Source organism: Bufo bufo, chromosome 4, assembly GCF_905171765.1.
Source record: "Bufo bufo chromosome 4, aBufBuf1.1, whole genome shotgun sequence".
NCBI classification, from domain to species: domain Eukaryota; kingdom Metazoa; phylum Chordata; class Amphibia; order Anura; family Bufonidae; genus Bufo; species Bufo bufo.
This window is the reverse complement of record NC_053392.1, coordinates 312443624-312457543: the sequence shown is the minus strand read 5'-3', so window position 1 is coordinate 312457543 and position 13920 is coordinate 312443624. Positions and strand designations below refer to the sequence as shown.

Here is a 13920-nt window from a genome sequence, read left to right as displayed (position 1 = left end):
TTCCCAGTCTGCCCCTAGTAATATTTGTCAGAGTCTTAAACCCCCATATACATTTGACATTAGGCTGTTTTCAGCTGAACCTTCTGTTTTCAATGATGTCCGGCGACAATCTAATGTGTATTGGGAGCTCCCGACTCGACCCGACATGATAAGAGATTGAACACTTTGAAATGTAAAACCCCATTCTTTTATTTTCCTTGGAGATAAGCTGCACCATAGGTGTTCGGCAGTGGCTTTCTTCTCTCTCCACATTAAAAAAAAAACACATGCCCTCTTGGCCGAACGGAGTGTGTATGTATATGGGGGAGGTCTGGAGCCATAGCCATCAGCTGAACAAGCACTAAATGTGTATGGGCACCTTTCTAATGGGTTAGGTAGTAGTTGCAGACAAGATCTGGCTACATACGTTTCTAGTGCTTCCAATCAAACATTCATCTATTGTACACGCTTGGATCATAAGACGACACCTTCTCAGATTTTTGGTCCCTTAGAGTAAATATGATTGCAGTAGTCGTACTGCTAGGGTCCTCAGCAATCAGCTGCTATTGCCAAGGGAACGATAACATAAATGCAAAAAATCCGCCTTTCAGCTATCTTGTAGGAGGTTGTTTTTGCAATATGTGCACAGGATTTTTACAAACCCTACGTAGTAAACTAATAATGTTCTTTCTTTCTGATTGGTTGTGATAATTCTACAGAGAGAAGCGGACTGTTGCTAGTCAGTCAATTGCCATGTATGATATACTGTTGTACATAAGAAGTAGTTTACCTTTAGGAATGGAGCTCATGTTTGCCAAATTAATTTTTAATGTGTATGAGAATATAATATTGTATAGTAATAACGGGCAAAATACAGTTGGCGTCCCCTGTGACTCTATAGCCATCAACAAGAAATTTCTAGCCTCGTTGACTACCCTGGGGTTTTTCTAACGTTGGTTATATGTGCTGTATAAAGACGACCCTTGGGTTCATCCACATTGATTGTTCACCATCATCATAGGAGCAGAACAATGATAGTGCCGAATCCATCACATGACGGACAGTAACAGCACCCATCGGATGTCACCATGCTGCACTATTTCGTACACGTTGTTTTTTTGTTGTTGTTTTTTTTAACCCCTTAGTGACCGGCCTGTTTTGGACCTTTAATAACCAAGCGTTTTTCAAACTTTTTTCATCGTCATGTTCCAAGAGCTATAACTTTTTTTTTTTTTTTTCTGCCGTCTATATAGCTTTATGAGGGCTTGTCTTTTTTGCGGGACAAGTTGTAGTTTTTAATGGCGCCATTTTGGGGTACACATAACTTTCTGATTTAACTTTTATTAACTCTTTCTGGGAGGGAGATGGGAAAAACTGCAATACTGCCACTGCGTGCAATGCCGCGACCCATAACTTTTTTTATTTTTCTTTCTATGGAGTTGTGTGACAGCTTTTTGATTGATTTTTAAAATGCAATGTACTATCTCTATTATGCATTGCATTTTAATGTTAGTGCTATTCTGACATTGACCTCTCTGGCGCAGCCTTCTGGAAATTGCTCAAGGCTGGTCTGGGGCCTACATCAGACCCCTACCAGCCTTGACACACATCAGCACCCGCGATCGCATTTCCGGGGTGCCGATGGGAGACAGAAGGAGTCCGCTACCTCGGTCAGCACTTAGCATGCGGCGGGCCGCATTGCCGCGGCATGTAAGTGTTAAACAACCAGGATTGGCTCTCCTGCTTGTTCCGGACTGTATAGAGCAGGAGCGCGGGCCCTGCTACCCGCTGCATGGGGGGACCCGTGCTGCTCTTAGACTGGGCCGCCGTAAAAAAGTGGCGGCCAGCCTGAGGCCCTTCGTGACTGCCATATAAAACTCATATGGATGGCCACTTAGGGGTTAATGGAATAGGTGGCTCTTAACGGAACCTCCAACGCAGATGTGAGCACACCTTTGTGGGCTATTTTTTTTTTTCTTTACAAAAGTGTATATAGTAGAATCCTGTGTAGCACACTTCAGTAAATTTTCGATTTAATAGTTAGTCTGAGCTTCGAGTCTGGCTATTTTTGAGCTGCGGTGACACCACCTCCACTTCCCTCCAGCAAATGACTGACCGCTTTCTACTTATACTTAAGGTGGCCATACACATTGGATAGATGTTAGCTAATGCTTGCTGCAATTAAATTAACAATCATCTTGTGAACGTTCGTTTTCGCAAATGCAGCCATTCACATTATAGTCCATATTGGCCATTACAGTTGCTCAATGAAATCGGGCGTTTGTTTTGGTTGAAATCGTCCATTTTTATTAACTTTAAACTAATGTGTATGGCCACCTTTAGTTATGGAAAGGAAACTTAATCAGTGCCAGTGGGAGGCGCTCCACTCCCTTAAACCACTCAGCTGTTTAAGAGGCTGTGGTGCTAGGATGAAGGATTTGGCCCCTTAAAGAGGACCTTTCACCACTCCTGACATGCATATTTTATTAGCTACATGCATTCCCTACGTACTAACAATTCTGGAGCCTCTCTTCTTATGGCTCTATGTTGTGCCATTCCTTTATTATTTTTACTAGAAGTTATGAATGAATTGCTAGCAGTCTGCAGTAAGGGTACAGAGGGGGGTGGTAACCAGTTGGGGGGGGGGGTATACCTGCACGGTCTGAAAATGGCAGCACTGACTGGATAGAGTGAGTCTGTGCAGGTACACACACCATAACTGGTTACCTCCCCTCTGTACCCTTACTGCAGACTGCTAGCAGTTCATTCATAACTTCTAGTGCAAATAAAACAGGCATGTCAGGAGTGGTGAAAGGTCCTCTTTAATTGAATTCCAGGCATAGCAGCACTGTACATTTATATAGAAGCTGTGCTTGGTATTACAGTTCAGACCATTCATTTGATGTGGACATGAACGCCACTGACTGTGGTCAGTGGCATTTTAAAGATTTTTTTTTTTTTTTCCTTTTATTTTGGCCATATGCTACATTAAAGCCTGTTTTTAAATATTAATTGCATTGCATACATTCATACAATGGACTTTTCAATAGGACATGAAAAATGCAAGAAAAACACATAAATTTTTTTTAAAAATGCATAAATTTTTTTTTTTTTACTGTCTTAAATGCCTTTGTATGTTTTTTAAAATTTCACAAAATAGAACACTAGGGCATTTTTAATTTAAGCCATTTACGCCATTTTGTAGCCAAAAAAAAGCATGAGTATGGCGTGTGAATTTGCGTAATTGGGCAGAGTTTAGCAGTGAGGATGAGGCCTCATACGATCAGCTGAATTTACTAGAATTGGCTCCAGAGACTGACGTATATTCTATCCTCAAATCTATACAGCTCACAGCTGCGTCGATTTCAATTTATGGCACAAGGACATCCAGAAGGTGTTCCAGTCTTAGTAAATCCTCTGTGTGGAGAGGCCTTTCTGCAGTTTACAGATTATTAATCCAGAATCTCTCAAGCATTGGCTATCCAGTCATCGTGGCTTTCTGTGCTTGATAAACATGAGTAGTAGCATCTTCTGGATCTCTGATATGCAATAAAATGAATGAATGATCCACAGGCTCCGTCAAGGGTGCGGTATGAAGAGTTTAATGACTCAGCCAACAATTATATATTTTTTTTCTTTTCTTTTTAGGGTGTTCATTTAAAATGAATTATTTCCATATGTTCATGGCATGTTAATGATCATCTCTATGAATGGAATATATGAACGTTGGTAAAAATATTTCTGTAGTACATCTGTATAAGAATGAAAAAGCAAGCTCAGGATGTATCGGTTAAACCTTTTTTTCTTTTTTCCCTTATTCTAGCTTGTGTTCGTGGCTTCTATAAATTTCGTCACAAGACTTGCAGTGCCTCCCGATGTCCGGAACATAGCTTCTCTGACAGGGAAGGCTCATCTCGTTGTGACTGTGAAGATGGTTTCTACGGGGCCTATTCTGATCCATCGTATATCGCGTGTACAAGTGAGTTCATCATTTAAATGACGTTGCTTAATCAGCCGTTGTCATACATAATTTGGCATCCATGTCTAAAAATGGCAGTCTTCATTTATGCTTAATATTACTAATGAAAGCTGCCACACTGACATGGAGACTGAAGAATTCAGGAACGTTCACTTTCATGCAGAGTATACACTGGAGACCTTTGCAGCCTGTAAATACTGTTTTTGGATAAAAGTTGGTCATTTTATGCCCATCTTGACCGTTTGCTTTTTGGGTTATCATATTCAACATGACGGCCGGTTTATCCAAAGATGGTGAACTTGGGACAAAGAGCTGTAGAAGTAATCAATAGCAAGACAATTTTTGGCTGCCCATACACCTTAGATACCGTATTTATCGGCGTATAACACGCACTGGCGTATAACACGCACCTTCATTTTAAGGGAAATTTCAGGAAAAAAAATTAAATTTCAAATTGTACTGCTATGGGGTGGGGGGATCTGTGGATGGAACTGTTATGGGGGGGATCTGTGGATGACACTGCTATATGTCATCCACAGATCCCCCTCATAACAGTGTCCCCCAATACACCGGGCCCCACCGCTCACCGAAGTATTTATAAACGTGAATCCTTATCCTGTTATTAAGCTGCCCTCTCCCATGTTCCCATGTCCCCCCTGTATCCCCACAGCACTTACTTAAGCAGCTAAGCTTCCATAGCAGGCAGAGCGGACGGCACCAGTAACGTCACTCACTGACGTCGCGCGTCTGCTCCGCCTGCTTCATTCATAAAGTGGGCGGAGCAGGCGCTCAACGTCAGTGAGTGACGTTACTGCTGCCACCCACTCTGCCTGCTATGGAAGCTTAAGTAAGTGCTATGGGGATACAGGGGGGACATGGGAACATGGGAGAGGGCAGCTTAATAACAGGATAAGGATTCACGTTTATAAATACTTTGGTGAGCGGCGGGGCCCGGTGTAAGAGTACAGTGACTGCACCGGGCCCCGCCCCTAGTTACGGACTCCAGCCCCTCCTCTCTCCCGGCTCATACAGCACAGTCTGTGATGCTGCATCTTTGCCGGGCCGCAATGAATATCGGCGTATAACACGCATACATCATTTGCCCCCTATTTTCAGGGGGAAAAAGTGCGTGTTATACGCCGATAAATACGGTAACTGCTGCCTGAACACTCCTTCAACTGACAGCTTTTCCTTCCAACCCCTCCATAGATGTGCACTCCGCTCTGCCAATAGGCAAAGCTGACAGACATCTCTGGTGGTAGCTTATCTCCCTTGAGAACACAAAGATGATCTCCTGATTCTCCTGTGTTGGATTTCAATGTGCTTGACTCTTCTTTTCCTAGCATCTGCTGTCAGGGGAGAGTCAGGGCACCCCCCCATACACATCCCATAAGCAATGCTTCTGTTTGAGATTCGCAGCTTTGACCAACTTTCTTGTGTATGGCCACCTTTGGTCTTTCCTATGGCTTGCAGACAAAACCCAGCAGTGACTTACCTTCCACTTCTAAACTTAGTTAGAAATGGCTTGGAGCCCTTGCATTGTGACTTTCCTATTTTTTTTGCTAATAGACTTGTCTCAACAGTAGCCCGTCCAAAGCCTGGAATACTCTGGCCGATTGTTGGCCCGTTCATCGTTAACAAACGTTTGCAGGAACACTCGTTAGCGATGATCTGGCAGTGTAATACTGCCGCCCATTACCGAATGAATGAGCAAACGCTCGTTCTTCGGGCAATCCAGATTTTTAAACATGCTTAAAAATCAATGTTTGTCGGCGGCAGATCGTGCTTTGTAATTACGATCTGCTGCCGGCAGACCGCTAGTGAGTATGGCATAACGATTGCTCCTACCCATGCTGTGGAGGAGATTGCTGCATGTAATAGCAGCGGTCTCCTCAGCTTGTGAGCAGGCGATTACCAGGAAGGAATGGTTCTCTCCGGACAATCGCTTGCTAAATCGTTTAATCTAATAAAGCCTTAAGGGCTCATGCACACTGATCCAATACATGGAGTCAATAGCTCTTACACTTCCTACAGTGTACTTTCTTTTTGTACACTGTATGCAGTATCACAGAGGTATCTTCTACAGGAACCATTCCTTATCGAGAGCACAGTGCCTCAGACACATCATACAACAACTTGTGGAGTGTTGATCGGTCCATAATACAAACCCATGAGACTGTGTTTGCACCCCTACAGGATTTATGCATCCAACAGTGGTGTGTGGATAGGCCCTCAGCCACAGCAACTTATGCAAAGGATTTCTCCTCAGAATAAAGAAAAATGGTCACCTTATTCTTTTATCATATTTTTTGTTCATATTAAGTGAAGCGATTACAATTATCACAAGGATCCTGTCATTCCTAAAGTAGAATAACTTGATTAACAATCATACACATCATGCAAAATAGTTTTCATTAATTCTCCTTACTATGGCACTTATTTGTAATGGCCAATGTAAGAAAATGTGATTTCCAGGATCACAATCTCCCCTTAAAGGGATTGTCTCACTTCAGCAAATAGCATTTATCATGTAGCGGAAGTTTATACAAGACACTTACTAATGTATTGTGATTGTACATAGTGCATCCTTTGCTGGCTTGATTCATTTTTCCATTACATTATGCACTGCTTATTTCCATGGTTATGACCACCCTGCAATCCAGCAGTGGTGGCCGTGCTTGTACACTATAGGAAAAAGTGCCGGCCTATGCGGTCCCAGCCACAAGAGAAGCTGGCACTTTTTCTTTTCTTATAATGTTTAAGCATGGCTACCACTGCTGGATTACAGGATGCCCGTAACCTCTGGATATGAGCAATCTAATATATAAAGTTGAGTGTGTGTGTGTGTGTGTGTGTGTGTGTGTGTGTATGTCCGCTAAAGGAATCCGCACTGTCGCATTTACATTCACAAAATTTGGCACACAGGTACATCAGGTGTCCGGGAAGGTTTTAGATCAGGTCTCAGCTCCCTAGGACGTACCGTTCCTGAGATATTCCCCAAAAATGCATTAGCCAATAGAAGCTTGGCCGCGTGACCCTTATCAGCCAATAGAAGCTCGCAGGTCCTCCAGCCTCCACATACACAGTTTTACTCCAGGTTTCCATAACAACAAAGCCATTTATCTTCACTGCTGTAGGAGAGCTTTAAAGGAAATCTGTCACCAGGATAATCCCTATTGAAGTAAAGCCATGGCCTAATAGCACTTAGTACCTTATTTCAAGATGTGCTTTTGTTCCAGCAATAGATGTTTTTATCCTCTGAAAATCCCCGTTTATTTGGTATGCAAATGAGCCAGTAAGGTGCCCAGAGGGGCATCACTCTTGCAGGAAGGGGCCCAGACACGCCCCCTGCCACAATGGGTCCACCCTCAAAAGACTTAAAACCCCACCCCCAGATCCCACTAAGCCACGCCCCTTATCTGGTTAGGCCCCTCCAAATCCTGAGCCAATGGGGATTGAAAAAATGAAGTTAAAAATCAACTTCTATCAGCTGCAGAGGTGGGAGGGAGGGTGACTTTCTCCCTGCAGCTCAGACAGTACAGTGCTGCTGTCTTAGAGTGAGCTGTTCAAAAGGACTCGCCCCCAATCCAGTAAAGGCCACTGTTAAGGGGGCGGGCCCCTGTGGAGGTCACTGTCAAGTGTTATGTTGTGAAAGTCACTGTTAAAGGGGAAGGCTGTTATAAAGGTGAAAGTTAAGGGGGTGGGCTGCTGTGGAGGTCCAATTTTAAGGGACGGGTCACTGTGGGGGGTTCAGTGTTAAGGGGTGGGGGCTGTGGAGGTCATTGTTTTGGGGGCGGGGTGCTGTAGAGGTCACTGTTATAGTGGATAGTGTTGATACCTTTTAACGACACACACAAACTTTAAATGAAATTGATTAAATATACCTGAGCGAAGCCGGGTCCTTCAGCTGGTGTATAATATATGATGGAAAAATGAATCAAGCCAGCAAAGGAAGCAATATGGACAGTCACAATACATTAGTAAGTGCCTTCTATTCACTTTCTCTACATGGTAAATGCCATTTGCTGAAGTGACACAACCCCTTTAAGTTCTTCAGTTATTTTAGACACCGACCCCTCTCGTGTTCTGAGCATTCATGTCCTGGAACATTCAATTCTGGATCATTGGACATGTCAGAATGTAAATTGAGTATAACTTGGGCAAATGTAGTAATCGCTGAATAAAACAATGTAAGTAAGGCAAAATAATTGGATCAGCCACTGCAAAAAATGCCTCTAAAACATAGATTTAATTTACTCATTAAAACCAACAAAAATTACAGTGGTCATTTAAAAATGAAACGGGTTACTGTGTTGCAACAGATCTATTGGGCCAAACTCACCCATACCACATGATTATCCACTCATGATGGCAGCTAGGCACCCCATGTTCAACTTGTGTTTCAGTGGTGTTGGGAGAGATCGACCTAGCCCTTAGCACTTAATTTGGGCACATGTAGGATCTTACTTGGTGCACAAACACAGTTCTATTCAGCACACAGTGTTCTATGTTTAATGTAGGCAAAAGCTCCTGGAATATATATATATATATGAAGCATATCCATTGGCGCTATCTACCAGGCAGAGGCCAGTAGAGTATGCTTCTGGCTTTCATCAGGCTGGTATGTTTTTCCTTTACAGAGGGCTATCACCAAAAGAGTATAGCATGCAGTACGTGGATTTTTGGGACCCTATGGGTGATGTTTACCACTGTATAGTATCCGTCACAACCAGTCGTCGGATGTTACAAAGGCAATGTATACAAAGCCTCATTTATTGTGTTTGTATGCGTATTTGGCTTGTCAACTTGCTTTAATGAATGTCTAAAAAATATTTTTTCTCACTTTTTCATTCCATGTTGTGAATCCAGCTGCTTGTGAGCATGTGATAAATGATTATATTACCCTTATTGAATAATTTAGTACAGATTAAAAATAATAGATAATATAGATAAAAAGAGATATTTCACAGTTTGGATTCGTAGCAGTAGGCCTGGCTCCTCTTTTATTACACAAAATATCTTTTAATATAACTTTTTAGAAATCTCTCCATTGGTGGAGTCTTATCTCCATAAACATATTTCAACTCTGCGAGATCAGCAGGAATAGATTTTTTTTTTTTCCCCAGTTCCGTTTATTTATTTTCAGCTGTTGCTTTAGACTGATCTACCTTTTTGTACAAATGGCTATAGTGGTATCAATATCTTTTCAGGTAGATCACTCTAAAGCAAAAACGAAAAAAAGAAAAAAAAAAAGACTAAATTGTGTGTGATGGTATATTTATCAAAATAAAGGGCATGAAATTCAATTACTGTGGGAATAAAGGGATTTCTCTCCTATAGAGAGAAAGTTTCAGCTTCATCTAAAGGCTGCAACTAGAAAAATAAGTACATTAGTAAATGAAAAGGCTGCCTTGACTTTTCTGTCACCAGAAGTTTTTCTCTGTCAAAATGAATCTCTAAGGCATTCACTTCAAAAGTTCTCGATCTGAGCAGCACACATTTCCATTCTTCATATACTGTAGCTTACAGTACAAAACCATTTAACAAGCAGTGAAGTTTATCTAGGCAGTATCTAGACCTTGGTCAGATATAGTCTTCAAGTTACCCTTCAATTGGTACTGGTACTAGATATGAAGCCATTAAACCACCCGGGCCGTTTCGCGATTACCTAGAAAAGAGAAGAGTCCAGTCCTCACCTATAGCGGCACTAGGAGCATTGTGCTTTGTACATGTGAAGCCGGGAATGGTTCACCTCGCTTCATTGCACATGTGCAGTGATCTGAAGCTTACTGTACTCGGATTCATATGTGCCAAGTGCATAGGAACACTACAGTCTTTTCAAACAGCTGATCGGCTGAGGTGCTGGGTCTCCAACCCCTGCCTTTCTGATATTGATGACGTATCCTGAGGATAACCAGACAACCCCTTTATGGACCTGTATGTAGTTTTTTAATGTAGTTTTTCATCCATTAAAAATAGAAGGAAAATTTAAGGGGTTACTTCCATCTGGGTTATTGATGGCACCAGTGATAACATGATGGCATTGATGGTGTGGGTCCCACGTATTTTTCGGTCTTGTACCCCCACTAGACATTTTGTTGCGGAGTATAGCCTAAAAAGACAAGTGGCATAATAAAACTTAAAGTGGTTTACCCATCTGGGACATTTCTCTAGGACCCCCTCCTGTCTAGAGAACGGGGCCCCAGAAGTAAAGAAGAGAATGCTCCCCATTCACTACTATGGGAGTTCGGAAAATAGCTAGCTCGCCTATTTCCAGCAGTCCCATAGTAGTGAATGGAGAGGTGACCACCCTTTGCATGGTCTGCTCTCCATTCACCACTGTTGGACTTCCAAAATCAATGAAGTGAGCTCACTCGGTTATATGTGAAAGTCCCATAGCAGTGAATGGAGAGCAGACTGCAGCCACCTCTCCATTCACTACTATGAGACTGCTCCCATAGCAATGAATAGAGAGCCTGTCGCACATGCATGGTGTGCTCTCCTTCACTTCGGAAGCCCTGTTCTCTAGATAAGAGTGGGTCCCAGAGGTGGGACCTGCACCTAGCTGACTTTGGTGGCATATCCTAGAGGTATGTCATCAATGTCTCAGATGGGCCTACCGCTTTGACTTCTATTATACCACTTCACTCCCATACACACAAAATGCATCAAACTGCCTAGTGGGGATACAAGACCTAAAAGCTGGATTTTAAAGTTGCAGTAAATGCATCACTATAAGGCCTCATGCTCACGACCGTATGTATTTTGCGGTCCGCAAAAAATACGGATGACGTCCGTGTGCATTCCGTATTTTACGGAACAGATAGCCCCCTAATAGAACAGTACTATCCTTGTCCGTAATGCAGACAATAATAGTACAGGTTCTATTTTTTTGCAGAACGGAAATACGGACATGCGGAAACGGAATGCACATGGAGTAACTTCCGTTCTTTTTGCGGACCCATTGAAATGAATGGTTCGGGATACGGTCCGCAAAAAAAAAACGGAACGGACACTGAAAGAAAATACATTCGTGTGCATGATGCCTTAAGCTGATTTCAGGTTCACCCCATTGACCAGCTATACTATGCTGGGTTTTTACTATGGTTTTGCTGTGTCTGGACATTTATTTTGACATATAAATTAACATTATGCATGAATAATAAAAAATATAATATGATAAAAATCTAATAATTATATTTTGCGAATGCTTCCCATTTTCTTTTTAAAAGGACCACCTTCAGCTCCACAGAATCTCATTTACAACATCAACCAGACAACAGTGAGCCTGGAATGGAGTCCTCCTGCGGATAATGGTGGAAGGAATGATGTCACCTATCGCGTTATATGCAAGAGATGCAGCTGGGAGCATGGGGAATGTGTACCCTGTGGGAACCCTGTGGGATATGTGCCTCAGCAAAGTGGATTAATAGATACCTATATTACTATTGTGGACCTTCTTGCTCATGCCAACTACACTTTTGAAGTTGAAGCGGTAAACGGGGTTTCTGACCTGAGCCGTTCACAAAGACTATTTGCTGCAGTCAGTATTACAACTGGTCAAGCTGGTAAGTATATTTCAGTTCGGTGTAATTTGCATGGTGTCTAAATAATTAGTCAGTATCTTCCATCTCTCTCTCATAGCTAAAGGAAAACTGCATCAGAACGGTCCAAAGGGGCCAAATTCTCAGTGCAGGTAGAAGTTTAGACTGGAAGTCCAATGGGTGGAGTGATTGTGCATCTAGAGATTCGTTCAGTCACTGGACTCCGAAGCTCAGAATAAGTAGTGGTGTACATAAAGACCGAACATTTTCCAACCAAACTATCATTTGCTTAGCTCCTTCTGTTCTGTAACCTACTGCCCACAGACAGGACTACAAGTTCAATGTGACAGGTTCCCTTTAAGAACGTTGACATTTATGTGCGTAACGGTTTGTAGCTAAATGTATTTTTGAATAGTCGGTTAAATGAATGGTTTGTTGTAATTTGCAACTGCCCCACTTGATGCTTAGACATAAATTCTGCCTGGCACATCTCACACAGCTCCATTATGAGCTAAAAGAACCGTGGTTTCAGGGCCGACCTATAAATCAGCTTCAGTGGCTTGGCAGTGCTTGGTTGGACTTGTGGGAGGTGAAGGATATCTTTCTTTTGTAGTGTTTTAGGGAACACTATTCATTATATTTTTTTTCTATAGAACGTCAATTGCCTTACAAAAATCACATGAGCTACGTAAATATTTCCATTGTAGACTACTACTTCGGGTAATGTTATACTATAAGGTCGTAATTCTGACCGCGACCAGCATAAGCTGCATTACTTTCTGAAACACCATGTCACTTGCCTGTATGTATTCATTTATGTGTAGATTCATGTTTTTCTCTTGCTCAGGATAATTGCTGCATTTATTGGTCCAATTAGATCTTTTTCAGTCTACAATTAAAATGGTTTATCCCACCATACCACAAAGATAACCCATCATTTTCTGATTGTCGGGGCCTGAGAATGAAGAAACCAGATCCTTCACTCACATGGTGGTAGTGCTATAGCTCCCTGTAGCCTGATGGTTGTCCACACATATGGAGAAAGCCTGTCTTTGCCCTTTTTATTAGGTGGTCAAGCCCCCCCACCTCCCGTTCATGAAGTGATGGCATATCTACAACAATGCACTGGTATGACCTACATAGACATATGCATTATACCATTTAAAGGTTCCGTGTGTGGGACAGGGTTTTTTTATTTTATTTTCCTGAATATATTTTGTTCAGTTAATCTGGGATAAGCTTTTGTTTTTAAAGTTTATTCCCCATCTTGATCTTCACAAGCTTTTCCATTGCTTCCTTATGTGATCCTAAAGAAAAGTTAAACAGAAAGACACCACTCCTTTCTTGTAGTATCTTTTTACTATACTATATACATTTTTTGCTTTAGTATTTTACTTCCAATACCCTTTGTACAGAATGCCATAATGTTTGAAAGTTTGAACTCTTGTCCCATTGTTTGCCAGACACCACATCATACCAGGCTATGCCTGGTATCACAGCTCAATCCCTTTCACTTGCGGCCTCCTAAGTCACTCCCACCAATCAGCCATTGATGGACTGTACGATCAAATCTATATTCTGGAATAACTCTATTATCTGGTGCTAATACTAGATTACAATCCATATTATAGTCCAGAGCTGAACTCCCAATTCTGCTGGTTGTCACTGGAAACGGTCAATAAGCTTGTTGACACACACACCTCTAGCAGCATAGCTGAACCCCTGTAGGGCAATGAGAGTTTTTCCTGTATTATATTACTGTACAGTTTAAATATTACATTTCTCAGAATGCAAATCACCAAGCCAAACTAGTGTAAGCAAAAACATGGCTGGTCACCAGAGCATAAGAGCACATCCACATGGGTTGGTATTGCTACGGACTTTCCTTTCAATATCTGAACAAATATCATCCAAATAGTGCAGAATTTTTTAAATTTTTTTTTTTAATTACCTGCCTTATTAAATCTGCAGCATATCAAATTTTGCTGCGGAAAAAACATGGCTTTATTGTGGATTGTGCCCATCTACTGCTTGGTAATCTGCAGCAAATCTGCACCACAATTACAAGCATTTAGATCCCTGTGTATGTAATTTCCATCCATTGACAAACTGTATATAAGCAAACGTCTCTCTCTTTCCGTCTAGATTGGTACTTGGGGACTGAACTGGAGCAAGCAATGCATTATAAAACATGAGCATGTTATATGCTCTGTTTAAAGGGGTTCTCCGGGAATTAAGAAAATGAAAATACTTAAATATTACTTTATTATAAATGTATTCCCAAATACCTTTCATTAGTTATCATGGCTTGTTTTGTCAAGGGAGCAATCATTAGAAAAAATAAAATGGCCGCCGTCCTATTAGTACACACACAACCGGTCCTAATCACACAGAAGGACAAATTGCTTTACAAAACTG

General features: G+C 41.8%; 1 protein-coding gene across 2 annotated transcripts in view; it reads left to right on the top strand.

Annotated features, from left to right (window-relative positions):
- The window catches only part of EPHA7 (EPH receptor A7), a 172438-nt gene that overhangs the window by 56268 nt on the left and 102250 nt on the right, over window positions 1-13920 (top strand). For both annotated transcript variants that reach the window (XM_040428774.1, XM_040428773.1), the window contains exons 4-5: window positions 3803-3958; window positions 11191-11526. In XM_040428774.1, the coding sequence (XP_040284708.1) occupies window positions 3803-3958; window positions 11191-11526 (492 nt within the window). The remainder of the gene's footprint in view (window positions 1-3802; window positions 3959-11190; window positions 11527-13920) is intronic.